The sequence below is a fragment of the Salvelinus namaycush genome, chromosome 16, assembly GCF_016432855.1.
Source record: "Salvelinus namaycush isolate Seneca chromosome 16, SaNama_1.0, whole genome shotgun sequence".
NCBI lineage: Eukaryota > Metazoa > Chordata > Actinopteri > Salmoniformes > Salmonidae > Salvelinus > Salvelinus namaycush.
This window is the reverse complement of record NC_052322.1, coordinates 35,567,330-35,594,258: the sequence shown is the minus strand read 5'-3', so window position 1 is coordinate 35,594,258 and position 26,929 is coordinate 35,567,330. Positions and strand designations below refer to the sequence as shown.

General features: G+C 43.8%; 1 protein-coding gene across 1 annotated transcript in view; it reads right to left on the bottom strand.

The window, feature by feature from the left end:
* Positions 1–24,673, bottom strand: part of grip2a (glutamate receptor interacting protein 2a) — a 46,073-nt gene extending 21,400 nt beyond the window's left edge. Inside the window, exons 1-15 of the mRNA XM_039011549.1 lie at positions 24,604–24,673; positions 24,426–24,500; positions 22,353–22,488; positions 20,932–21,077; positions 20,259–20,345; positions 20,085–20,160; positions 19,204–19,349; positions 14,652–14,799; positions 14,281–14,450; positions 7,647–7,802; positions 7,211–7,397; positions 5,416–5,561; positions 1,866–1,946; positions 1,322–1,385; positions 337–482 (exon numbers count right to left, since the gene is read on the bottom strand). Coding sequence (XP_038867477.1) covers positions 337–482; positions 1,322–1,385; positions 1,866–1,946; positions 5,416–5,561; positions 7,211–7,397; positions 7,647–7,802; positions 14,281–14,450; positions 14,652–14,799; positions 19,204–19,349; positions 20,085–20,160; positions 20,259–20,345; positions 20,932–21,077; positions 22,353–22,488; positions 24,426–24,500; positions 24,604–24,673 — 1,834 coding nt within the window. The remainder of the gene's footprint in view (positions 1–336; positions 483–1,321; positions 1,386–1,865; positions 1,947–5,415; positions 5,562–7,210; positions 7,398–7,646; positions 7,803–14,280; positions 14,451–14,651; positions 14,800–19,203; positions 19,350–20,084; positions 20,161–20,258; positions 20,346–20,931; positions 21,078–22,352; positions 22,489–24,425; positions 24,501–24,603) is intronic.
* Positions 24,674–26,929: the final 2,256 nt, after the last annotated feature.

Genomic DNA, 26,929 nt, shown 5'->3' with positions numbered 1-26,929 from the left:
CTATTTATATTAGGTCATTTAAATAGACAGAAATGTATAGTCTAAATATGTTTCTACTGGGGAATTCAACCTAATTGGATAGAAATGTGTTATTGTACATTTTCATTTTATTCATTTAACAGACGCTCTTATCCAGAGCGACTAACAGGAGCAATCAGGGTAGGTGCCTTTATCAAGGGCACATTGACAAGTTTCTCACCTAGTCGTCTCGGGGACTGCCCCAAAGCTCTTAATCACTAGGCTACCTGCCGTTCGTCTCTTCTAGACACACCTCTCCATGCAAATAAGCTTCAGGACTGCATGTTAATTTTTGAAGCATGACTCTGTTCATCCTACCAGCGTTGTCCTCGTCCTTCTGGATCCGGAGCTTGACCATGTCCTCTGCCTGCTGAAGCACGTGCATAGCATCCTCCATGGTGCAGTTCTCCAGACGCACGTTATCGATGGCCAGCAGCCTGTCCCCTGGCTCCAACGTACCCGTCCTATTAGCAGGCAGGTGAGAGGTGGGCAGGAAATTAAACCACACGAGTTAAAAAAAATCTAATAATACTGTGTATGTTTGTACCTGACATTTGCTTTGTATCTCAAAGCTGCTAATACTTTATTTCAAGGGACTGATTATAGCATTTTTCTAAAATATCTTAAATTGATTGGAAGCTCAACTAAGTCAATGAGGTTTTTAAAGAGATGTGTATTTACTCCCAAGAGTCAGATGAACTCAAGGATAACATGTATGTCTCTGCGTGCAGTTTGAAGGAAGATGCTGACTAGCACTAGAGCAATTGCTAACTAGCATTAGCGCATTGACTGGAAGTCTATGGGTATCTGTAGGCATGTGCTAACGCTAATTAGCATTGGCTTGCCAAACTACCTCTAACTTCATACTGGACAGAGACATAAAAATGGTATCCATGCGGTCATCTGACTCTGGGGAAGTAGATAAATGGCCTCATTGCCAAAATCTCAAAGTATGCCTTTAACATGATAGATGAAAAATTCCAATATCGGTCCCATGACTTGAATGGGATTTGAGCCGCTAAAACGTTAGCATGTGGAAATGGTGCCATGGAAACTAAACCAAAGCCTGGATTGCAGTCATACCTTGTCCATAGACTGCTTACAGGGTAACGAAACCAATAAGTTATTTTGTAATTTGGGTGAACTATCATTTTAAGGTCACATGGTTGGGAAACACTCTTGGTTCTCCTCATGACTAGTATAATTTCATACTTACCAGGTGAAACTAACCCCAGACCTGTGGCAGTAAAGCAAGTAATTTGTTTGAGGAATCTACCCCATGTGATTGGGAGGCTGGACATACCTGTGGGCTATGCTTCCTTTCCTGATATCAGAGATGATCAGAGGTTTGTCAGGTCTCTTGCTTGCTGTTCAGACAGACAGACACCATTAAACTAAACATTCATAACATCCACAGAGATAATAGAAAAGCAGGGAATAAAAATAACACTTATCAGGAGTTGACTGTTGCCCAAATTATTTTTACTTGCTCTGGATCCCTGCATGTTCTACTTTAGTGCACACAGTCCAAAAGCATTGCATGTATCACAAGTCAACTGATGGTCTGCCCTACTTGCTTCAGTATCTGTGACATCACTAACATACTCTTTGTACTACATAGAATTACTGTCCTTTATTGTTTTCCCAGGCTCGTTAAAGTGTGAAAGAGGTGATGAATAAAAATGGTCCTCAAGCATTTATCAGACTTAATGAGGCAGTAGCTTTCATTACAGTCTAGGCCATAGTTATGGTTCACAGAGCATTGATCCACACAGAGAGAGATATGCAGGCCAAGGGTTGTTATGTTAGGTTACATCGCCCCCTGCCGTTTGTATCTGGTAACTCACCACTGATGGTGATACCAAGTTCGACTCCTCTCCTCTTGGGCAGTTTTACATGGAACGTGCCACTACTGGGAACCACTGATTCTAATGGGTGGGGGGAGATAATAAAAGAGAGAAAACAGCTTCTATCACCAGGCCATCTGACTGTTGAACTGCCATCACTACCGGGCTACCTGCCCGGTTCTCTGCCATAGAACTTGAGACTAATGCTCCATGTATACAGATAGTAATTTTACACTGGTCACCTCATATTCTGGTTTATATACTGTTGTTTACGCACTGTGTATATGCACTGTGTTCTCCACATACTGTAGCTTATCCTAATATACAGTTGAAGTCGGAAGTTAAGATACACTTAGGTTGGAGTCATTAAAACTAATTTTTCAACCACTCTTGTTAAACTATAGTTTTGGCAAGTCGGTTAGGACATTACTTTGTGCATGATAAGTAATTTTTCCAACAATTGTTTACAGAGATTATTTCACTTATAATTCACTGTATCACAATTCCAGTGGGTCAGAAGTTTACATACACTAAGTTGACTGTGCCTTTGAAGAGCTTGGAAAATTCCAGAAAATGATGTCATGGCTTTAGCTTCTGAGAGGCTAATTGACATCATTTGAGTCAATTGGAGTTGTACCTGTGGATGTATTTTAAGGCCTACCTTCAAACTCAGTGCCTCTGCTTGACATCATGAGAAACTCAAAAGAACTCAGCCAAGACCTCCGAAAAAAAATTGTAGACCTCCACGAGTCTGGTTCATCCTTGGGAGCAATTTCCAAACTCCTGCAGGTACCACGTTTATCTGTACAAACAATAGCGCGCAAGCATAAACACCATGGGACCACGCAGCCGTCATACCGCTCAGGAAGGAGACGCGTTCTGTCTCCTAGAGATAAACGTACTTGTGCGAGAAGTGCAAATCAATCCCAGAACAGCAAAGGACCTTGTGTAAAATGCTGGAGGAAACAGGTACAAAAGTATCTATATCCACAGTAAAACGAGTCCTATATCGACAACCTGAAAGGACGCTCATTAAGGAAGAAGCCACTGCTCCAAATCCGCCATAAAAAAGCCAGACTACGGTGGCATCATGAGGATGGAAAATGCTGTGGATATATTGAAGCAACATCTCAAGACATCAGTCAGGAAGTTACAGCTTGGTTGCAAGTGGGTCTTCCAAATGGACAATGACTCCAAGCATACTTCCAAAGTTGTGGCAAAATGGCTTAAGGACAACAAAGTCAAGGTATTGGAGTGGCCATCACAAAGCCCTGACCTCAATCCTATAGAAAATTTGTGGGCAGAACTGAAAAAGCGTGTGCGAGCAAGGAGGCCTACAAACCTGACTCAGTTACACCAGCTCTGTCAGGAGCTGGCCAAAATTCACCCAACTTATTGTGGGAAGCTTGTGGAAGGCTACGTTTGACGTAATTTCAACAATTTAAAGGCAATGCTATCAAATACTAATTGAGTGTATGTAAACTTCGGACCCACTGGGAATGTGATGAAAGAAATAAAAAGCTGAAATAAATCCTTCTCTCTACTATTATTCTGACATTTCACATTCTTAAAATAAAGTGGTGATCCTAACTGACCAAAGACAGGGAATTTTTACTAGGATTAAATGTCAGGAATTGTGAAAAACTGAGTTTAAATGTATTTGGCTAAGGTGTATGTAAACTTCCAACTTCAATTGTACCTACTGTACAGTCGTGCCAAAAGTTGTGAGAATGACACAAATATTAATTTCCAGAAAGTTTGCTGCTTCAGTGTCTTTAGATACTTTTGTCAGATGTTACTATGGAATACTGAAGTATAATTACAAGCATTTCATAAGTGTCAAAGGCTTTTATTGACAATTACATGAAGTTGATGAAGAGTCAATATTTGCAGTGTTGACCCTTCTTTTTCAAGACCTCTGCAATTCGCCCTGGCATGCTGTCAATTAACTTCTAGGCCACATGACTGACGGCAGCCCATTATTGCATAATCAATGCTTGGAGTTTGTCAGAATTTGTGGATTTTGGTTTGTCCGCCCGCCTGTTGAGGATTGACCACAAGTTCTCAATGGGATTAAGGTCTGGGGAGTTTCCTGGTCATGGACACAAAATATCAATGTTTTGTTCCCCGAGCCACTCAGTTATCACTTTTGCCTTACGACAAGGTGCGCCATCATGCTGGAAAGGCATTGTTCGTCACCAAACTGTTCCTGGATGGATGGGAGAAGTTGCTCTTGGGGGATGTGTTGGTACCATTCTTTATTCATGGCTGTGTTCTTAGGCAAAATTGTGAGTGAGCCTACTCCCTTGGCTGAGAAGCAACCCCACATATGAATGGTCTCAGGATGCTTTACTGTTGGCATGACACAGGACTGATGGTAGCGCTCACCTGGTCTTCTCCGGACAAGCTTTTTTCCGGATGCCCCAAACAATCGGAAAGGGGATTCATCAGAGAAAATAACTTTACCCCAGTCCTCAGCAGTCCAATCCCTGTACCTTTTGCAGAATATCAGTCTGTCCCTGATGTTTTTCCTGGAGAGAAGTGGCTTCTTTGCTGCCCTTCTTGACACTAGGCCATCCTCCAAAAGTCTTCGCCTCACTGTGCGTGCAGATGCACTCACACCTGCCTGCTGCCATTCCTGAGCAAGCTCTGTACTGGTGGTGCCCCAATCTCGCAGCTGAATCAACTTTATGGAGATGGTCCTGGCGCTTGCTGGACTTTCTTGGGCGCCCTGAAGCCTTCTTCACAACAATTGACCCGCTCTCCTTGAAGTTCTTGATGATCCGATAAATGGTTGATTTCGGTGCAATCTTACTGGCAGCAATATCCTTGCCTGTGAAGCCCTTTTTGTGCCAAGCTATGATGACCTTCCTTGCAGGTAACCATGTTTGACAGAGGAAGAACAATGATTCCAAGCACCACCCTCCCTTTGAAGCTTCCAGTCTGTTATTCGAACTCAATCAGCATGACAGAGTGATCTCCAGCCTTGTCCTCGTCAACACTCACACCTGTGTTCACGAGAGAATCACTGACATGTCAGCTGGTCCTTTTGTGGCAGGGCTGAAATGCAGCGGAAATGTTTTTTGGGGATTCAATTCATTTGCTTGGCAAAGAGGGACTTTGCAATTAATTGCAATTCATCTGATTACTCTTCATAACATTCTGGAATATATGCAAATTGCCATCATACAAACTGAGGCAGCAGACTTTGTGAAAATTAATATTTGTGTCATTCTCAACTTTTGGCCACGACTGTACATACCATTTTCCAAATTATATACCGTCTTTACACAGAATACATTTATATTCATATTCTGGATTCTCACACATGCTCACTCTAATATATCTACTTTGGATTGTTATTTCTTGATTTGTTGTTTAGATTACTTGTGTATTTGACATTCTACTGCACTGTTGGAGCTAGTAACATAAGCATTTCACTGCACCTGCTATAACACCTGCAAATCTGCGCACGTGACCAATACATTTTGATTTTAGATGCTATTTCAACTTGGATGAACAAAGGTTAAACTAATTAAAAAGACTATACCTGCTACATCAAACTCAATCTCCAGGGTGACCTTATTGGCCAGAGCGGCGTCACGCAGTAGCTGATTGGCCTCCTCCAGTGTTCCATCCTCTGTAGGGATTCTGTTGATGGACAGGAGTCTGTCCCCCACCTGCAGCAACCCACATCTGACGACACAGAGAATAGTTAGAAGAGTAGAATGGAGGGAAAATCTTTTTAATACATAGTAGAGTACAATAAGGGACAATGGGTAATTCTATGTGGCCTTTATAAAGTTAGACATTTAACCAAATTGAACGGTTGTTACAAACAGTTTTTCCTAATACTTCTCTCATTTACATCCCATTTCTCAGACGAAGCCTGCTCATAAACTAAAGACCATGAGAGTCCTGCTGTAAAACGATAAGAAACCTTATCCGTACTACTACTACCACCACCACTACTACCATGAAACTGTTATATGGAGCATATAAAAATATACAGAGCTGTCTGGTTCTCTACTCTCATGAATCTGCTTTAGATTTCAGAGACAGGTGGTTTATGGTGAACATATTTCAACTCCACTTTGACCTCAACTCACTGCTAAACGCTAACAATAAACCACTGAGTCACACTGCTAACCACTATCAATAAACCACTGAGTCACACTGCTAACCACTATCAATAAACCACTGAGTCACACTGCTAACCACTATCAATAAACCACTGAGTCACACTGCTAACCACTATCAATAAACCACTGAGTCACACTGCTAACCACTATCAATAAACCACTGAGTCACACTGCTAACCACTATCAATAAACCACTGAGTCACACTGCTAACCACTATCAATAAACCACTGAGTCACACTGCTAACCACTATCAATAAACCACTGAGTCACACTGCTAACCACTATCAATAAACCACTGAGTCAGGACCCTGAAAGGCACAATCCTACCCACAATCAACAGTTGTTGTTAAATTGAACAAAGCTAGACCCTCCTGTTCTGGCTAGGAGCAATGGCAAACATTTCAGTAGATTTCTTCTATTCCCAGAAAAATGGCCTTGACTCCAGTGACTGTGGAATAATGGATGCACCGAAGTTGAACAATTGTCAATCACTTCTCTGATAAGAAAATGACTCTTCACCTTGCTTGACCTTAAATAAAGGGCAAGGACACACCCCCCCCACACCGGTGCTTACTTCCATGAACACATCATTAGGACACACACATAGCAGCACTGTCAACTAGGATTAATTCACTAAACACTGCAATTCATTAACCTTGCGTTAGTGCTGAGACAAACATCACAATAGGATGTTCTGCTTGAGTCACTCCCTCCCAACGGAGGGAGACTTTAAATGGTATTACACCACACAGAGGACATGGCCTTCTGTTGTCCATACAGACACTATCCTTACTCTTACAAGACAAGGGCAGAGAGCACACATTGGCCTAATCAGGGCTATCCGTTTCCTTAATAAATTAACAGATAAATGCTTTTTAAAATCAAGGCCAGGATAAACGTTTATAAATAAACTTAGTAAAATATAATTAATTCACTTGCTTCTCACAGATTCTAATACCACTGAAGTTATTATCATTACATCAAAGCAAGGTGCCTAATGGAACTGCTAGGACACAGCGGAGCTAAATGTGACATCTTCGGATAGGAGACCCAGATTAGTATTCCTCAGAGAAAGCAGTGACTCTCCTCATCACTCCTGATGACACCCTACCGTCCGCTGAGTGACTAAGACATGGCCCTAAGGTCAAGGTCACTCCACACTGTACAGTACTTCTCTGTCTGGGAGGCTGTGTGTGTGTAACCTTTCGGCAGGGCTGTCAGGCTCGATGAAGCGGATGACTGCGGGAACGGTCAGGGTCTCTGTGGCAAAGACACCCCCCTGCAGCTGAACCCCGAACCCTGTGAGTGGATCCCCCCTCAGGATGACCTCGCTGGTCTCCACATGAACAACCTGACCCCCAGGGCCCACTGAGCTGGATGCTAGGGACACTGGGTGAGGGGGAAGGGTGGATAGTGTGATACATTGAGAGAAAGGGGAGGAATGAATGGATAGATGGAGAGAGAGAGAGAGAGAGAGGGAGAGTGAGTCAGCTATCAGCCTTTCCATCAGTCCATGTCAGTGATCCGTCATCAGAGCAGTCACCCCTTTAATGAGGGGAGGTAGGTCAATTCTCAAACTATTATAAAACCCGGTTATGAATACACATTTGTTCTTAAACCAGTACACAATCCACATACGTGAGCTCTTGTGCTCCTTCCTCCTCTGGCGTCTCTTATTTGTGGTGCTACGGGGGCTGGTGGATGGGATGGGGCAGGGTAGGGTGTTGCTGCCCTGGCTGCTGCTGTACCCTGAGGTGGCTGTGGAGGAAGGGGAGAAGCCACCACACACCAGAGCTGAAAGGACACATGCTCACAACATCAAATCAATGCAAAGAGAAAACCCTTCAAGGTAGAATAATGCAACTCGTCACTTGACCTGTAACTCCACACTGCACCTAGGCTACATGCAATGCTAATACACAGTTAATTATATCGCAACATTATCATTGGGATCAGAGGATCATAAACTGAAAAAAGACAGATGATCAACAGCAACTTTTAAAATACATACACTTAGCAATGAAAATGCTATATACTGTACTATACCCAGCAGCATATTCACACATTATAACTCACATGTGCAGTGGTCCTGCTGGTTGAGTGGGTGGCTGGGACTGCTCCATGTCTTGCAGTGTTGGGTGTGGCTGTAGTTAACAGTGGGGTCCCAATGGTGAAGGTTGCTCTTCTCCACTTTCACTGCATCCACAATGAAACAAAAAAACATTTAAAAGTTGTTTATAAGGAAAATTACTCTCTGCTCAGGCACAGCAATGTGCTGCTAAATTCTGCCCATGAAATGCTGTTTGAATCTCCATTTACACCCCAGAGCCTGCAGGATAACAACAGGCAGAGTCATTGATATTTTGTTTTCTTCATGGTACACTAGATTGAATCCTGTGGCATAATGCATTTTTGTCAACACAGGAAAATCAGTGAGACATGTAACTGAATGGAGCAAAGAAGGACAGACTGGCTGAGAAATGTTATCTTACGTTTACTAACAAGCTTCAACAAAGCTGAATGCAGATTTGAGAACATTTTACAATTTCACTTTGAAGAAAGCAAAAGAAACTAGGTTTGTAAAAACACTGGCAGGTCAGTCAGAACTGACTCTCACTGAGCTAATACTGCCTTGCGAAGAGAGGACATGCCATGTGAATCTGCCTTCATTGAACACAGCTGAAACCCGAAAGGCTAATTGCAGATGACGCCTCATGGATAAGATATGTCCTGCCTCTCTCCTGATTGGCAGGCCAATTGACCAATTGAGCATGTGAGCTGTCAGTGTCAAACCTGAGGCTTATTCAGTTGTGTGAAAAGTTAATGGGATTGGAGATATAGATGCCAGATGATACAGAATAAATACTGGTCTGAAATGTTCCACTCTTTGGACTGCATTTACTGTGTGATGGCTGTGTCCCCAGATGTTTACTCCCTTTACAAATTATTTATATTCTTTAATGCTGTACAATGCAGGTTGTAGCCGAAAGATACAGTATTGGCTATTCTATTCTCACACCCACAAACAATGTAGTAAATAAAACCAAATCATTAATGAAACATTCAAGGGAAAAATGTGGAGCTACACTCCACACTTGAATGTGACCAAACCACACAGCTATATTTAACGGGGAGAATTACACACGACAGTAATCCTTAGTGTTCTATTCGTACAGTCTTAATCTGTGACAGTCTCCCTCCTCACATGGATGACGGATTTGCAAGAAAGCCATGGATGTCTCACAGATCCAGGTAATCTGGTTAAATCCAAGACATTGTAGTATGTCTTATGAAAGCAAGTATTTTTCAAACGTCCACAACGTTCGTCTCAGGCAGAAGTTGTCATTAACCCTTTCGTATCCCCTAGGCCTAACCATAAGAAGTGACAAGATGTGACCCTTTCTCAGTAGTTCGGGGCAACTTCTATCCACTCCACCAAAACTTCCATCCCACTCTGTGGTCCTGTAACCCTTTGGCTCCTGCAGAGTAGAGCTCTAATTCCTATCTTTACTGAGGAATACTGTAGAAACAGCTTATCTTTTCGTTGCCATATCAGTCTTATTAAATCCCAGTGAGGATTAGACAAATTGCATTTTATGATCATGTCTAATACCCAAAGGGAATGTATCATTAAAATATAATCTCATCGTTGTGGCATTTAATTTCAATAATGAATCTACATCTAATCCAATTTAGAAGGACATGAAAAATTACAGTAATTTTCTAGGCACAAATAAAAACCTAACTGAAACACTTTCTTTTCACTATCTTGAGTACATACATTAGTGTGATACAGTGCAATATGATAATCCATGTTCACGATGACAGATAACAATATGTAATCCAACTCCATTGGGAAGTGGGTGTCTCCATAATATAATGACTTAGCCATAAGATCCATATTCTAATGCTGAGACGCCCACCGCAGATAAGACTAAGCCACTGTAGTTGACACTAAGACACAGCGTAGTTATACCACACTTCAGGCTTCACAATCTTTCCCAACCTCACATACTAAGAAACAACCTCTGACCAAAGGCTCTGTCAATCAGCTGTTAGGTGTTCCTTTCTACCTGTTAATTCTTACATGTATGTATGTATGTATGTATGTATGTATGTATGTATGTATGTATGTATGTATGTATGTATGTATGTATGTATGTATGTATGTGTATGTGTATGTGTGTGTGTGTGTGTGTGTGTGTGTGTGTGTGTGTGTGTGTGTGTAGCTTGTCGGGATGCATAAAAGGCCTGCGGTCTACCCCAGGGTGCAGAGCTCGTAGCCTCCAGCCCTCTCCACACTTAAGTGATTCACAGCATACGGGAGGAGGCAGCTCACCCTCTGCAATCCCTTTACAGCAGCAGAGGGAACTATGTAGGGGTGTGAATATGCTTAAAACAAAGTGTATCTGATGTTTTTCTACTGGGTTACATATGCAAATCAAATCAAATTGTATTTGTCACATACACATATTTAGCAGATGTGATTGCGGATGTAGCTAAATGCTTGTGTTCCTAGCTTCAACAGTGCAGTAGCATCTAACAGTGCAGTAGCATCTAAACATGATTCACAACAATACACACAAATATAAAAGTCAATGAATGGAATTAAGAATGATATAAATATTAGATTGAGCAATGTCAGCATGGCACTGACTAACATACAGTAGAATAAAATACATTATATATGTATGAGATGAGTAAAGCAGTATGTAAACATTATTTAAACATTATTAAAGTGACTAGTGTTCCATTATTAAAGTGGCCAGTGATTTCAAGTCTATGTATATAGGGCAGCAGCCTCTAAGGTGCAGGGTTGCGTAATCCGGTAGAAGCCAGCTAGTGATGGCTATTTAACAGTCTGATGACCTTAAGATAGAAGCTGTTTTTCAGTGTCTCGGTCCCAGCTTTGATGCACCTGTACTGACTTCGCCTTCTGGATGATAGCGGGGTGAACAGGTCGTGGCTAGGGTGGTTGATGTGCTTAATGATCTTTTTGGCCTTCCTGTGACATTAGGTGCTATAAGTGTCCTGGAGGGCAGGTAGTTTGCCCCCGGTGATGCGTTGGGCAGACTGCACCACACTCTGGAGAGCCCTGCGGTTGCGGTGATACAGCCCAACAGGATGCTCTCAATTGTGCATCTTTAAAAGTTTGTGAGGGTTTTAGGGGCCAAGCTAAATTTCTTCAGCCTCCTGAGGTTGGAGAAGTAGTCCGTGGTAGTCCGTGATTGTCTGTAGGCCCTGCCACATACGTCTCGTGTCTGAGCCGTTGAATTGCAACTCCACTTTGTCTCTATACTGTCACGCCCTGACCGTAGAGAGCTTTTTATGTCTCTATTTTGGTTTGGTCAGGGTGTGATTTGGGTGGGCATTCTATGTTCCTTTTTCTATGATTTGTATTTCTGTGTGTTTGGCCGGGTGTGGTTCTCAATCAGAGGCAGCTGTCTATCGTTGTCTCTGATTGAGAACCATACTTAGGTTGCCTTTTCCCACCTGTATTTGTGGGTAGTTGTCTATGTGTAGTTGCATGTCAACACTAATTGTTTATAGCTTCACGTTCGTTTTGTTGTTTTGTTAGTTTGTTTAAGTGTTCTTCGTTTGAATAAAAGAAGAATGTATTCCAATCACGCTGCGCCTTGGTCTCCTCCCTTTGACGGATGTGACATATACTGACGTTTTGCCTGTTTGATTGCCTTACGGAGGGAATAACTACACTGTTTGTATTCAGCCATATACCCAGTAACCTTGCCATGGTTAGATGCGGTGGTTTGTGCTTTCAGTTTTGCGTGAATGCTGCCATCTATCCACGGTTTCTGGTTTGGGTAGGTTTTTATAGTCACAGTGGCTACAACATCTCCTATCCACTTCCTGATGAACTCAGTCACCATATCCGTGTATTCGTTGATGTTATTCTCAGAGGCTATCCGGAACATATCCCAGTCCGCGTGATCGAAACAATTTTGAAGCATGGATTCCGATTGGTCAGACCAGCATTGAATAGACCTTAGCACGGGTACTTCCTGTTTAAGTTTCTGCCTATAGGAAGGGAGGAGCAAAATGGAGTCGTGGTCAGATTTGCTGAAGAGATGGTGGGGGAGGGCCTTGTAGGCATTTCGAAAAGTTGAGTAGCAGTGGTCCAATGTTTTACCAGCGCGAGTCAATGTGTTGTTAGAACTTTGGTAGTGTTTTCCTCAAATTTGCTGTGTTGAAATTCCTAGCTACAATAAATGCGGCCTCAAGATATGTGGTTTCCACTCTGCATAAAGTCCAGTGTAGTTCTTTGAGGGCCGTCATGGTATTGGCTTGAGGGGGAATATACACGGCTGTGACTATATTCGTAGAAAATTGTCTTGGGAGGTAATACGGTCGGCATTTGATTGTGAGATTTTCTAAGTTGGGTGAAAAAGAGGACTTGAGTTTCTGTATGTTATCACAAACACACCATATGGGTTAATCATGAAACATACAACCCCGCCTTTCTTCTTCCTGGAGAGTTCTTTATTCCCGTCTGCGCGATGTACTGAGAACCCAGATGGCTGAATGGACGGGGACAGTATATCCCAAGAGAGCCATGTTTCCGTGAAACAGAGTATGTTACAATCCCTGATGTCTCTCTGAAGGAGATCCTCGCCCTGGGCTCCCGAGTGGCGCAGCGGTCTAAGGCACTGCATCTCAGTACTTGAGGCATCACTACAGACACCCTGATTTGATTCAAGGTTGTATCACAATCGACCGTGATTGGGAGTCCCATAGGGCGGCGCACAATTGGCCCAGCATCGTCCGGGTTTGGCTGGTGTAGGCCGTCATTGTAAATAAGTATTTGTTCTGATTGCCTAGTTAAATAACGATGAAATAAAATGAATAAAAAAGAAAACACTTTATTATCCAGAGACTGAACATTAGCAAGAAATATACTCAGAAGCGGTGGATGGTATGCATGCCTCCTGAGTCGGACTAGAAGTCCACTTCGAATACCTCTTCTCTGCCGGAGCAGCCTCTAGAATAAGTTCAATTGTCCTGGGTGGTACGAACAAAGGATCCAATTCTGGAAAGTCATATTCCTGTCCATAATGCTGGTGAGTTACCGCCGCTCTGATATCCAAAAGTTATTTCTGGCTGTATGTAATAACACAAAAACATTTCTGGGCTAATAATGTAAGAAATAACACACAAAAAACTGAAATACTGCAAAGTTGCTTAGGAGCTAGAAGCAGAGCTGCCATATCTGTTGGTGCCATCTTACTAGCTAGAAAACTACCTAAACATTGCATAAACAAAGGACTGTGAAGAGGGGAGGAGAGGACGCCTTGGAGAGTGTTGGGATACTGCCCCTCTCCCCACCGGTGTGATTACTACCTCTGAGGGTTTGGAGCTTGAGGTAGTCACCTCATACAAGTACTTGGGAGTATGGCTAGACGGTACACTGTCCTTCTCTCAGCACATATCAAAGCCGCAGGTTAAGGTTAAATCTAGACTTGGTTTCCTTTTTCGTAATCACTCCTCTTTCACCCCAGCTGCCAAACTAACCCTGATTCAGATGACCATCCTACCCATGCTAGATTAATGAGACGTAATTTATAGATCGGCAGGCTAGATGTTTTTTGCCATTCGGCCATCAGATTTGCCACCAATGCTCCTTTTGGACACATCACTGCACTCTATACCTCTGTAAACTGGTCATCTCTGTACACCCATCCAAGACCCACTGGTGGATGCTTATTTATAAAACCCTCTTAGGCCTCCACATACAACACCCGTTCTGACAGTCACATTCTGTTAGAGGTCCCCAAAGCACACACATCTCTGAGTCCCTTCTCTTTTCAGTTCTCTGCAGCTAGCGACTGGAACGAGCTGCAAAAAACACTCCAACTGGACATTTTTATCTCTTCACTCAAAGACTCTTACTGACAGTTGTGTCTGCTTTGCGTGATGTATTGTTGTCTCTACCTTCTTGCCCTTTGTGCTGTTGTCTGTGCCCAATAATGTTTGTACCATGTTTTGTGCTGCTACCATGTTGTGCTGCTGCCATGTTGTGTTGTTGTAATGTGTTCCTGCCATGCTATGTTGATGTCTTAGGTCTCTCTTTATGTAGTGTTGTGTAGTCTCTCTTGTCATTATGTGTGTTTTGTCCTATATATATATATTTTTTATCCCAGCCCCCGTCCCCGCAGGAGGCCTTTTGCCTTTTGGTAGGCCGTCATTGTAAATAAGAATTTGTTCTTAACTGACTTGACTACTTAAATAAAGGTTAAATAAATAAAAATATAAAGACCTGTGTCTTGAGGTCTCATGGGAAGTCTGCTCTGATTGGCTGGCAGGATCTCCAATTTAACAACGTCAGAGGTTTGGGCCAACAGCTGTGTGGCCTCCATCAGGGAACAGTGCTCAGTACTGGTCCCATCTATACACAGGAGAAGATCACCTATATGCAATGCCCCACACCTGAGAGAGAGAGAGAGAGAGAGAGAGAGAGAGAGAGAGAGAGAGAGAGAGGGGTAGGAAAGGGACAGACAGAGAGGGATTTGAAAGTAGAAAAGCATATTACATTTAGGATAAAGCTATTTTCATGCAAAATACAGTATGATCTCTTTGGTATGCAAGTAAAAAAGTTTGACATTGTATGTGACAGGAGGCTTGGCTCACCTCTCCACCACACTGGCCTGTTTGATTTTGTCAATGATGATGACCTGCTTGTTCCTGTACACTGCAGTAGCCAGGCTGACACCCAGGCTGGCTGCAGGACACTTCACTATCTCCACCAGCAGGGGGCCAGAGGCCTGCTGCACAGACTCTGAGAGACAGACAGACATACACGGCATTAGCGTGGAATATCCATAGTACTGTAGTGAATTGATGAGGTTGCTTGATGTTGGGATAATAAGGTCACTACAGTACAGTGATGAAATCAGTGTCTGAGTACTTAAGAAATGTTATAATTATAATTTCCACATTTACTTTGTATTCATTATCTCCTCTCTCTAAATTGAAGACCCCATTATTTTATTTAAGGGGACATTTGGTTTGTTAATGATGTTTTCCCACTTTATTCCAAACAAGGATATTCCCATTTACTTCAGCTCAACCCACCTCACTTAACATTTAACTCCGGCAGCACAGATGTCAAGCTGTCTCAGCTGATGACATACAGTATGAGACATGCTATCCAGTGATAACGGAGAATTGACAGAACTAGAAGCCAGGGGCGAAACAGAGAAAATCAGGCACACTAGATTGGGAACTCTCAGTGAAACGTCAGTTCGTCTGATATCTTGTCTGAGACTCAAGTCCAACCTTGTACTGCCTGGGGAGTGTCACCGTGCCAGAGGAGTGTCCCAGACCCTGTCACTGACTTACAGCTGTCCTGAGGGGCGTATTCTGTTTACCAGATGAAGTTAGGCAGTAAACCCCCCCTGGCATGGAGCAAGTGATTTACAACTTTTAACAAGGCACACCTGTTAATTGAAATGCATTCCAGGTGACTGGTACTGTATATATGGGGAAGGGGATAAAACAATTTCTAGAGTATTGAACATTTCCAAGAGAACATCATTGGGAAATGTAAAAAATATGGAACAACCTAGACTCTGCCTAGAGCTGGCCGTCTGACTATACTGAGCCACAGGGCAAGAATGACCTTGGTCAGGGAGGTGACCAAGAACCCAATGACCACTCTAACCGAACTACAGAGTTCCTTGGCTGAGATGGGAAAACCTGCCGGATGGATAACAGTCTCTCCAGCACTTCACCAATCTGGGCTTTACGGGAGAGTGGGCAGACGAAAGCCACTCCTGAGAAAAAGGTACATGACAGCACGAACAGAGTTTGAAAAAAGGCCCGTGGAAGACTCTGAGAGCATAAGGCAAAATATTCTGTGGTTTGATGAGACAAAAATGCAACTATTTGGCCTGAATGCAAAGTGCTAAGTCTGAAGAAAACCAGGCACAGCCCATCACCCGTCTAACACCATCCCTATCGTGAAGCATGGTGGTGGCAGCATCATGCTATGGGAATGCTTTTCAGCGACAGGGACAGGGAAACTGGTAAGGATAAAGCGAACAATGAATGGAGCCAAATAAAGGCAAATCCTTGATGAGAACCTGCTTTAGAGTGCAAATGACCTTAGACTTGGGCGAAGATTTACCTTCCAACAGGACAATGACCCCAAGCATATAGCCAAAGAAATGCTGGAATGCCTTCAGAACAAGAATGTGAAAGTCCTTGAGTGGCCCAGCCAAAGCCCAGATTTGAATCCCATTGAAAATCTGTGTAATGACATGAAGATTGCTGTTCACCGCCGGTCTTACTTAACAGAGCTTGGGAAAATCTACTAGAAAGAATTGGATAAAAGCTGTTGAGGAGCCTTTTGTTCCTAGCTCCGGTACCGCTTGCCATGCGGTAGCAGAGAAAACAGTCTATAACTTGGTGACTGGAGTCTCTGACAATTTTCTGGGCTTTCCTCTGACACCGCCTATTATATAGGTCCTGGATGGCAGGAAGTTTGGCCCCAGTGATGTACTGGGCCGATCGCACTACCCTCTGTAGCGCCTTACGGTCAGATGCCGAGCAGTTGCCATACCAAGCGGTGATGCAACCGGTCAGGATGCTCTCGATGGTGCAGCTATAGAACCTTTTGAGGATCTGGGGACCCATGACAAATCTTTTCAGTCTCCTGAGGGGGAAAAGATTTTGTCGTGCCCTCTTCATGACTGTCTTGGTACGTTTGGACCATGATAGTTCGTTGGTGATGTGGACACCACTACAGCCCCATCGATGTTAATGGGGGCCTGTTTGGCCCACCTTTTCCTGTAGTCCACGATCTGCTCCTTTGTCTTACTCACATTGAGGGAGAGGTTGTTGTCCTGGCACCACACTTGTGTCGTCAGCAAACTTAATGATGGTGTTGGAGTTGTGTTTGGCCACGCAGTCGTGGGTGAACAGGGAATACAGGAGTGGACTAAGTACACACCCCTGACGGGCCCCAGTGTTAAAGATCAGCGTTGCAGACGTGTTGTTGCCTACTCTTACCACCTGGGGGTGAATGAACAGCATTCTCACATAGGTGTTCCTTTTGTCCAGGTGAGAAAGGGCAGTGTGGAGTGAGATTACATCATCTGTGGATCTGTTGGGGCGGTATGCGAATTGGAGTGGGTCTAGGGTGTCCGGGAGGATGCTGTTGATGTGAGCCATGACCAGCCTTTCAAAGCACTTAATGGCTACCGACATGAGTGCTACGGGGCGGTAATCATTTAGGCAGGTTATCTTCGCTTCCTTGGGCACAGGGTCTATGGTGGTCTGCTTGAAACAGGTAGGTATTACAGACTCGGTCAGGGAGAGGTTGAAAATGTCAGTGAAGACACTTGACAGTTGGTCCGCACATGATTTGAATACACGTCCTGGTAATCCGTCTGGCCCACCGGCTTTGTGAATGTTGACCTGTTTAAAGGTTTTGTTCACATCGGTTACCAAGAGCGTTTTCACACAGTCATCCAGAACAGCTGGTGCTCTCGTGCATGCTTCAGTGTTGCTTGCCTCGAAGCGAACATAAAAGGCATTTAGCTCATCTGGTAGGCTCGCGTCACTGGGCAGCTCGCGTCTGGGTTTCCCTTTGTAGTCCGTAGTAGTTGTCAAGCCCTGCCACATCCGACGAGCGTCAGAGCCGGTGTAGTAGGATTCAATCTTAATCCTGTATTGACGCTTTGCTTGTTTGAGGGCATAGCGGGATTTCTTATAAGCGTCCGGATTAGTCTTCCGCTCCTTGAAAGAGGCAGCTCTAGCCTTTAGCTCGATGCAGATGTTGCCTGTAATCCATGGCTTCTGGTTGGGATATGTACGTACAGTCACTGTGGGGACGACGTCATCGATGCACTTATTGATAAAGCTGAAGACTGAGGTGGTGTATTCCTCAATGGCATTGGATGAATCCCGGAACATATTCCAGTCTGTGCTAGCAAAACAGTCCTGTAGTGTAGCATCCGCGTCATCTGACCACTTCCATATTGAGTGAGTCACTGGTACTTCCTGCTTTAGTTTTTGCTTGTAAGCAGGAATCAGGAGGATAGAATTATGGTCAGATTTGCCAAATGGAGGGCGGGGGAGACCATTGTATGCATCTCTGTGTGTGGAGTAAAGGTGGTCTAGGATTTTTTTCCCCTGGTTGCACATGTGACATGCTGATAAAAATTTGGTAAAACTGATTTAAGTTTGCCTGCATTAAAGTCCCCGGCCACTTTGGAGCGCCGCTTCTGGGTGAGCATTTTCTTTGCTTATGGCCTTATAGAGTTGGTTGAGAGCGGTCTTAGTGCCAGCTTCGCTTTTTGGTGGTAAATAGACGCTACGAATAATACAGATGAGAACTCTCTTGGTAGATAGTGCGGTTGACAGCTTATCATAAGGTACTCTACCACAGGAGAGCAATACTTCGAGACATCTTTTAATACCTCGCACCAGCTGTTATTGACAAAAATACACACACCCCCACCCCTCGTCTTACCAGAGGTAGCGTCTCTGTTCTGCCGGTGCATGGAAAATCCCGCCAGCTCTATATTCTCAGACTCATAGCTGTAATCGCCGCCAAATGTGCTTCTATAAAGTATTGACTCAGGGGTGTGAATACTTATGTAAATGAAGTATTTCTGTATATCATTTTTTTTATCGGAGGAGAACAGACTGAAGGGTTATTTGACATTTGACCAAGCCAAACTGACGCAAGCCCTCGGTCCTCAACATTCTGCATCCTTCTGTGAGGGGGCAGGAACATCTGTCTGACTGACTGTCTGACTGACTGACTGACTGTGAAGCACTAGTTCTAATTAGGGTATATGAAAGCCTAGATCTCTGTTTTAGTTTTTTTGCTTCATTTAGAAGAATAAAACCGTTCTATGTAACATGCAAAATGAAAGATAAAAAAAATTATCCTAAACTTCCAGGTGATTTGGCTTACTTACATATGGTATAGAGTCGACTTCTATAATAGAATCAGTAGAGTATTTATTGTTTTATTGTATGTACCTGCTGTACCATTCCTACTAAGTGTTGACATGTTTTGTAGTCGTGTGAATCCCCAGTGGCGGCTTGTGAGCAACGAACGCTCTAATACATTCTTGTGGAACGGGCGCATAATTTACCCTCAGAGCGATGTTGCCTTGCCTGCCGTATTCTCACATAATACCCCTCCGACCAGCATGTGTGTGCTCACCCATGACGGAGACGTCATACTCAATCAGGAACAGGGCTTCCTGGCTACACTGCATCAGCATAGTGAGGGCGTCAGCGTGCTTCTCTCGGTTTAAGGGCATCCCATCCACGCTCAGCACGCGGTCACCAGCCTTCAGTGTGCCCTCTCTGGTAGGGAGACAAAGAGAGAGGTGAGAGAACACTAACCCTTAAGTGTGCATGAAGGAGAGGGCATCGAATGCAGGCACTCCGTCCACACAGACACATCACATGGTCACCATCTTTCTGTTTGCTGTCTCTAGGAATAGAGGAACATTAAAAAGGGAAGAAGGGGGTGTTTTGGACATTGCAGTACAGTCATCTTTCGCCACCAAACAGCTCCCAATGTCCTCTCTCTGGTAAAAGATAGATTCTACCTCTGACCTCTCAGGACATTAATGAACATAAATGAATAAGCATAAATAATATCTATATATTCTCTCATGGTGTACAGTACACTCAACATGTCACTGTTTGATTTATATGATGTATATACAATGTATGTTGCCCTTAATCTTCTGAGAAATCCTGGACAGAAACAGTGCAGTACAGCATTCAGCTAGCTAGTCCCTAGCCTTAGGATGAAGCTTGCTCTTTATACTGTTAATGTGGATATAACATTAATGCATGACTGCATTTCCATAGGTCTGGGGGGCACGCATCACTACATCTTTTCAATAGCATTTGCCATTGAAACAAATGGCAAAGAGAAAACCAGGTCCAGCAAGCTGTACAGATTGCACACAGATACATACACTGACTGAAAACAAGGCATTCCAGAGCTTCTTAATCGCTTACTCATGTGAAATTACTCATGAGGGAATAATCACGTGTGTGCACGCACACACCTATGCATGTCTTTACCTATCAGCAGGACCCCCGGGCCGTACGTAGGTCACTACCAGAGGACAAGACCTGTGCCAGTCTTCATGGAACCCTCCTAGAGAAGCAGAACACACACAATCAGGTTCAATCTTTCATCCTCTGCCACCCTTCATTATACACACTGTACATTCTAGCAGACTGAATGATGCCCACCTCTCATGACGAATCCAAAGCTGTTACCCTCCTTGTATAGGCACACCTCTATGGTCTTAGATATGACACCCGAGGGAGCATTCTGGACTGAAAACAGAGATGGGGAGAGAGAGAACAACTGTCACATTCATGATTCACATTCAGTGTTTTAACCTTAGTTTGAATTCTTTTATCTTAGCTTTTTTCCCCTCTCGTTTGCTGTACAGGGTCCTTGGGTTCAGGGTTAGTGTTAACTGCCAATGTGAGTTGTGACCCACTGCTGGGTTGCTGTTTTGGTCCTTATGGGTCAAAACTGGATCATCCAGTGGAGGGAGGACAGCTCATGGCTGGAATGGAAAGGTATCAAAGAAATCAAACACATTCCATTCATTCCATTTGGGCCATCAAATGAGCGTGTCTTCCGATTGAAAATGACACCAGCCTCCACTGGGATTCTGATTAGTTTGTTTACTTGCTGGGTCACAGTCCAGAAATAGATTGACAACTACTGTACTGGAATAATGTCCCATTATGAGAAGACAACAACAGAGAGAATTGGAAGCTTTTTCAACCAAGAACAAAGGCAAGCTATGTTGACCTTATCTCCACTACTGTATATGTTATTTGAAAATATATGGATATTATAGACCTACTATAATAGACGCAGGACTATACACACTAGAAGTGCTCGTACCAAAGGGAGGTAATTCGTACTCCACTTCCAGCACCACACGTTCCCCTATGTTCTTCAGCAGGCTGATGATCTCATCGTGGCGGAGCTTGGACAGGTTGATGCCATTCACAGACTTGATGTAGTCTCCCACATTCAGCTGGTCACTCCTACAAGGAGAGATAGAGGCACTCAGGTAGAGCTACAATAGAGCACATCCCCAGCAGAGAACATTGAAGACGTTGCTTGATGAGTTTTTCCTGACCATGTCACTTAGCCAGGGAATAACTCTGGGTTGGTTGGGTCACATGTTTAGGAAAACCTCCTTGCCCCACTAATGATAGACTCTGAAAACAACATCTAATCTCTTGATTCATGGCTTCAGAACGTTGTTGTGTATCTTCATCACTGCCCTGTCATGACTAATGTTCGGCATCTTTGTAGCAGAAAGTCTGTCTAATTATAACACAAGCTATGCAAATAGATGCAACCCTAGAATTCTACAGACAGACAGACAGACAGATAGAGATGAGAGACATGTTTCACATGATGTCTCCCATGTGACATTGTGAGTCAACACGATGCTCATTTGGATGCTAATTAAATAGATGTGCTGCTCTGCTACACCTCTGGGCTACTGCCAATCGCTACAGTGACTCAGGACACACACATCAGCATGAGCCTACCAAACACAGTCATACGCTTTCATCTTAACATAGATATATTGTGTATATGAAAGCAACCGAGTCGACTAGCAAACAGGCCAGTGGTGTAATGGTTATAATAGCAGTGAGATAAGCTGTTAAGTAATATCATGATTGTCATATCTAGTCGGTCGACCACATTCTATACTGAGACACTTTTGTGGTGGCAGAAATAAATTAATTTTCCAGTATTTAATATGTGTGTGTGTGTGTAATAAATAAAGATGAGAGGCTGCGGTCACATGCCACTTAGTCACTCTGAAGCGTGAGAGAGCTTTCCACTGCGTTTTGTTCTTTTATGGCTGACATAAGGACAAATTATATGAATTGAATGTTAATTCAACTATCTTTACTGAAATAACATCGCTCCACACTCCAAAATAGAAACTTTAAATCACTATGAATACCAAGTGAATTGGGAGGCAATTAAATAAAGCAGGTAGTCGCTTAAAACAGTTCTCTCTACATTAACTTAATACCAATTAATTCACTGTAGTAAGATGTAATTTAATTTAGTTTGTGTGATTGTTTATTAACATAGGAGACACTCTCCTAAACTATGCTCTGGTGGAATATCAGTTCCAGGCTCCACATCACCCAGTAAACAGCTGATCTGCAGCATTTATGATCCCCAGGTTAGTGTGAGGCGGTGTATTACAGTGTGGATGGTGTGGGTAACACATACAGACAGCTCGCTGCGGTTGCCAGGTTACGGATGTGTCATCTCAGTGGAGATCTCACCTGGCAGCTAGCCCACCTGGCCGTAGGTTTGACACTCTGGGCTTGCCGTCCTTATCGGACCCCCCGGAGATGGTGAGGCCCAGGCTGCTGCCCTCCCTCTTTATCAGGTCCACGGTGGTCACACCCCGGTAGTCTTCTAGGGACACACAGGGACACACAGGGACACACAAGAACAAACAGGGACACACAGGGACACATAGGAACACACAGGGACACACAGGGACACACAGGAACACACAGGGACACACAGGGACACACAAGAACAAACAGGGACACACAAGAACAAACAGGGACACACAGGGACACACAGGGACACACAGGAACAAACAGGGACACATAGGAACACACAGGGACACACAGGGACACACAGGAACAAACAGGGACACATAGGAACACACAGGGACACACAGGGAAACACAGGAACACACAGAACACACAGGGACACACAGGGACACATAGTAACACACAGGGACACATAGGAACACACAGGAACACACAGGGACACATAGGAACACATAGGAACACACAGGGACACACAGGGACACACACAGAACACACAGGGAAACACACAGAACACACAGGGACACATAGGAACACACAGAACACACAGGAACATACAGGGAAACACAGGAACACACAGGAACACACAGAACACACAGGGACACACAGGGACACATAGGAACACACAGGGACACACAGGAACACACAGAACACACAGGGACACACAGGGACACATAGGAACACACAGGAACACACAGAACACACAGGGACACACAGGGACACATAGGAACACACAGGGACACACAGGGACACACACAGAACACACAGGGACACATAGGAACAAACAGGGACACATAGGGACACATAGGAACACACAGGGGCACACAGGGGCACACAGGAACATACAGGGAAACACAGGAACACACAGGAACACACAGGGACACACAGGAACATACAGGGAAACACAGGAACACACAGGAACACACAGGGACACACAGGGAAAAAACACAGGAGGAACAGTGGATGGACAGAGTCACTGAGTCAGCATCCATCTGGGACACAGAGTCTGTTTGTCTGAACTGTTACAAACACGGCTTGATTATCTCTGCCTCTGACGTTCTGTCTCTTTCTCTACCCCTCATTATCTCTCTCTGTCTGACTCACTTTCTCTCTTTCCTCTCTCTCTCCCCCTCCCTCTACTCTCTGATGATGGATGTTATGGATAGGGGATGGGGTCGGCTCCATATAAACTGATGGATGTCATGGATAGGGGATGGGGTCGGCTCCATATAAACTGATGGATGTCATGGATAGGGGATGGGGTCGGCTCCATATAAACTGATGGATGTCATGGATAGGGGATGGGGTCGGCTACATATAAACTGATGGATGTCATGGATAGGGGATGGGGTCGGCTCCATATAAACTGATGGATGTCATGGATAGGGGATGGGGTCGGCTACATATAAACTGATGGATGTCATGGATAGTGGGATGGGGTCAGCTACATTTAAACTCAGTACATTCCCCATAACGGGATGGAATTCAGTGAATTAATTGAAAAAGTAAATCTTGACAGAAAAAAGGAAATTATTACAGATTTCTAAATTAAATGTATTCATTTCCTGAACAGAATTTAGGATAAATTGGGCTTGACACTAACTCTGATGGATATAGTTGTAGTGCCTTCAGATGCTGTAGTTTTTTGTGGTTATGTGCTTGGTCCCATTCTGTCTCTGGCTCTGGCCACATTGTGCTGTGCTGTTAAATCATGCTAAATTCACGGGGGGGAGAGGACTCCTTTTGTCTCCAACGACAGGTATGTTACATAGGCATATTTCCTCCTTATCTAAGCACTATAGCACGAGATATTCATAACAGTGCCACACTTATCAACCAATGCAGCGCAGACGTGATGGAACATGTGTGATCAAACAATCCCATTGAAAAGCTTCACTCCTTCAGATATCCTTACATCTTGGAGAGAGTAAGGCTGAAAATATTGGACATGGTACCACAGAGGAGAAACAGTGGAATCACTGAAAGTCACAGTAAGGTGTAACCCCACTGTACCTGCAATACTGCGTCTCCTGGAGGCATGGTCGGTCCCTCCAGAGTCCTTGTTGCCCTTAGAGTAGGGCCCGTCATCTGAAACAATGAAAGGAACATTTGGTGAATAATCTGGATGTTTGGAGAACTACTACAGTATGTGAGGAATGTGTCTCCTGAGAGAGGAGAGGGAGGGGGGAACCTGACACCAACACATCCCCCATCCATATGCTGACAGCTGCCAGGGCCTCGTTTAACCCTTTGATCCCCATTAGAGGGAGTGTGGACATTAGAGAGAGGTACAACAGGAAGAAACTCCTCCAACAGCCACTTAGGTAACTCAAACAGAATACTGGCGGGTCAATCTGTGACCCGGAAGGTCACGCTGCTCTGTTTCCACAGTAACATAGTGGGAAGGGTCAAGAGATCAAGACAGCTAGTTTTAGTGTGAGACAGAAGCCACACAGAGAATCCTATTAGATACATTAAGAGTAAATGGAATTTGCTCCAATAGACGCTGATCTGAAGATAATGTTGCCTTTAGATTTGGAGTAGCTGATCCTATATCTCTGTCCACAGGCATCTTCTACCTGCAGTGAAACATTATGCACCAAGATGGTGCATACAGCATACGTTAGAGCTGGGACATACTCTTGAGGGAACATGTTGTGGTTAATGGACTGTTCAGGCATGTGGAGAATACAACCATTTTCAGACATCTACAACAGCTGCTACAGAGGAAACCAGGAAATGCTCTATCTGTTCTTACAGGATCTTCTTTTTACAGTGGGAGCCATTACTGCCACAGCAGCACCGGGCCCAGATTAGCAGTGGCCCTGCTTTGCCTGGCGGTTTGAAGCTGGATACAGCAGCGTGGGTATGTCAGCATTCATGATGATGAGAAATCTGACGCTGCACTTCCTTAATCCAGTCCACTGAGGACTACCTCTTCAACCAAGTGATTTAAACAGCACATTACACACTTAAAGGTCCAATGCAGCCGTTTTATCTCAATATCAAATCATTTCTGGGTACCAATTAAGTACCTTACTGTGACTGGAATTAAAATGGTCAAAAAGAAACAAAAATAGCTCAAGAAAGAATTTTGCCAGGACTGTCTGGGAGTGGTCAGAGAGAAGGGCCTAATTGGAGGAGCCTAATGGGAGGGATGTGTAATCTGAAAACTAGCTGCTACTGGCAGAGAGGAGGGCAAACTCTTGTTATTGGTCTATTAACTTATATCAGGCAGACCAAACCCCACCCAGCCAAAAATGCTGACATTTCAGGCAGTCTTTTCAAACACCTGTTACACTAAAAGTGCGTTGTCATAATTTCACAATTCCGTAGTATTTTTCCAACCTCATAGTGTGGAAAGTACATTAGAGCGTCTAGTTTGAGAAACAGACGCCTCACAAGTCCTCAACTGCCAGCTTCATTAAATAGTACCTGCAAAACACCAGTCTCAACGCCAACAGTGACAAGGTGACTCCAGGATGCTGGCATTCTAGGTTGTGCTGACCTTCTGGCATCCTGGAGTCGCCTCTTCCCTGTTGACGTTGAGACTGGTGTTTTGCGGGTACTATTTAATGAAGCTGCCAGTTGAGGTCTTGTGAGGCATCTGCCAGTGCAGTCAAAAATGTGATTTTCCTATGTTTTATATACTGTATCTTGTCCTCTTGCTCAGTTGTGCACCGAGGCCTGCCACTCCTTTTTCTATTCTGGTTAGAGCCAGTTTGCCCTATTCTGTGAAAGGAGTAGTACACTGCGCTGTTCGAGATCTTCAGTTTTTGGCAATTTCTCGCATCCAATAGTCTTCATTTCACAGAACAAGAATAGACTGACAAGTTTCAGAAGAAGGTTCTTTGTTTCTGGCCATTTTGAGGCTGTAATCTCGAACCCACAGTTGGAGATGATCCAGATACTCAACTAGTCTAAAGAAGGCTAGTTTTATTGCTTCTATAATCAGAACAACAGTTTTCAGCTGTGCTAACATAATTGCAAAAGGGTTTTCTAATGAACAATTCGCTTTTTAAAATGATAAACTTGGATTAGCTAACACAACGTGCCATTGGAACACAGGAGTGATGGTTGCTGATAATGGGCCTCTGTACGTCTATGTTGATATTACATTTAAAAAATCTGCCATTTCCAGCTACACTAGGCTGCCTAGTGGTTAGAGCGTTGGGCCAGTAACCGAAAGGTTGCTGGATCGAATCCCCAAGCTGACAAGGTAAAAATCTGTCGTTCTGCCCCTGAACAAGGCAGTTAACCCACTGTTCCTAGGCCGTCATTGTAAATATAGAATTTGTTCTTAACTGACATGCCTAGTTAAATAAAGTTTAAATAAATGTAAAAATTGTACAACATTAACAATGTCTACACTGTATTTCTGATCAATTTGATGTTATTTTAATGGACAAAAAATGTGCTTTTCTTTCACAAACAAGGATATTTCTAAGTGACCCCAAACTTTTGAACGGTAGTGTATAATAATGTAGGACAAAACACACATCACGACAAGAGAGACA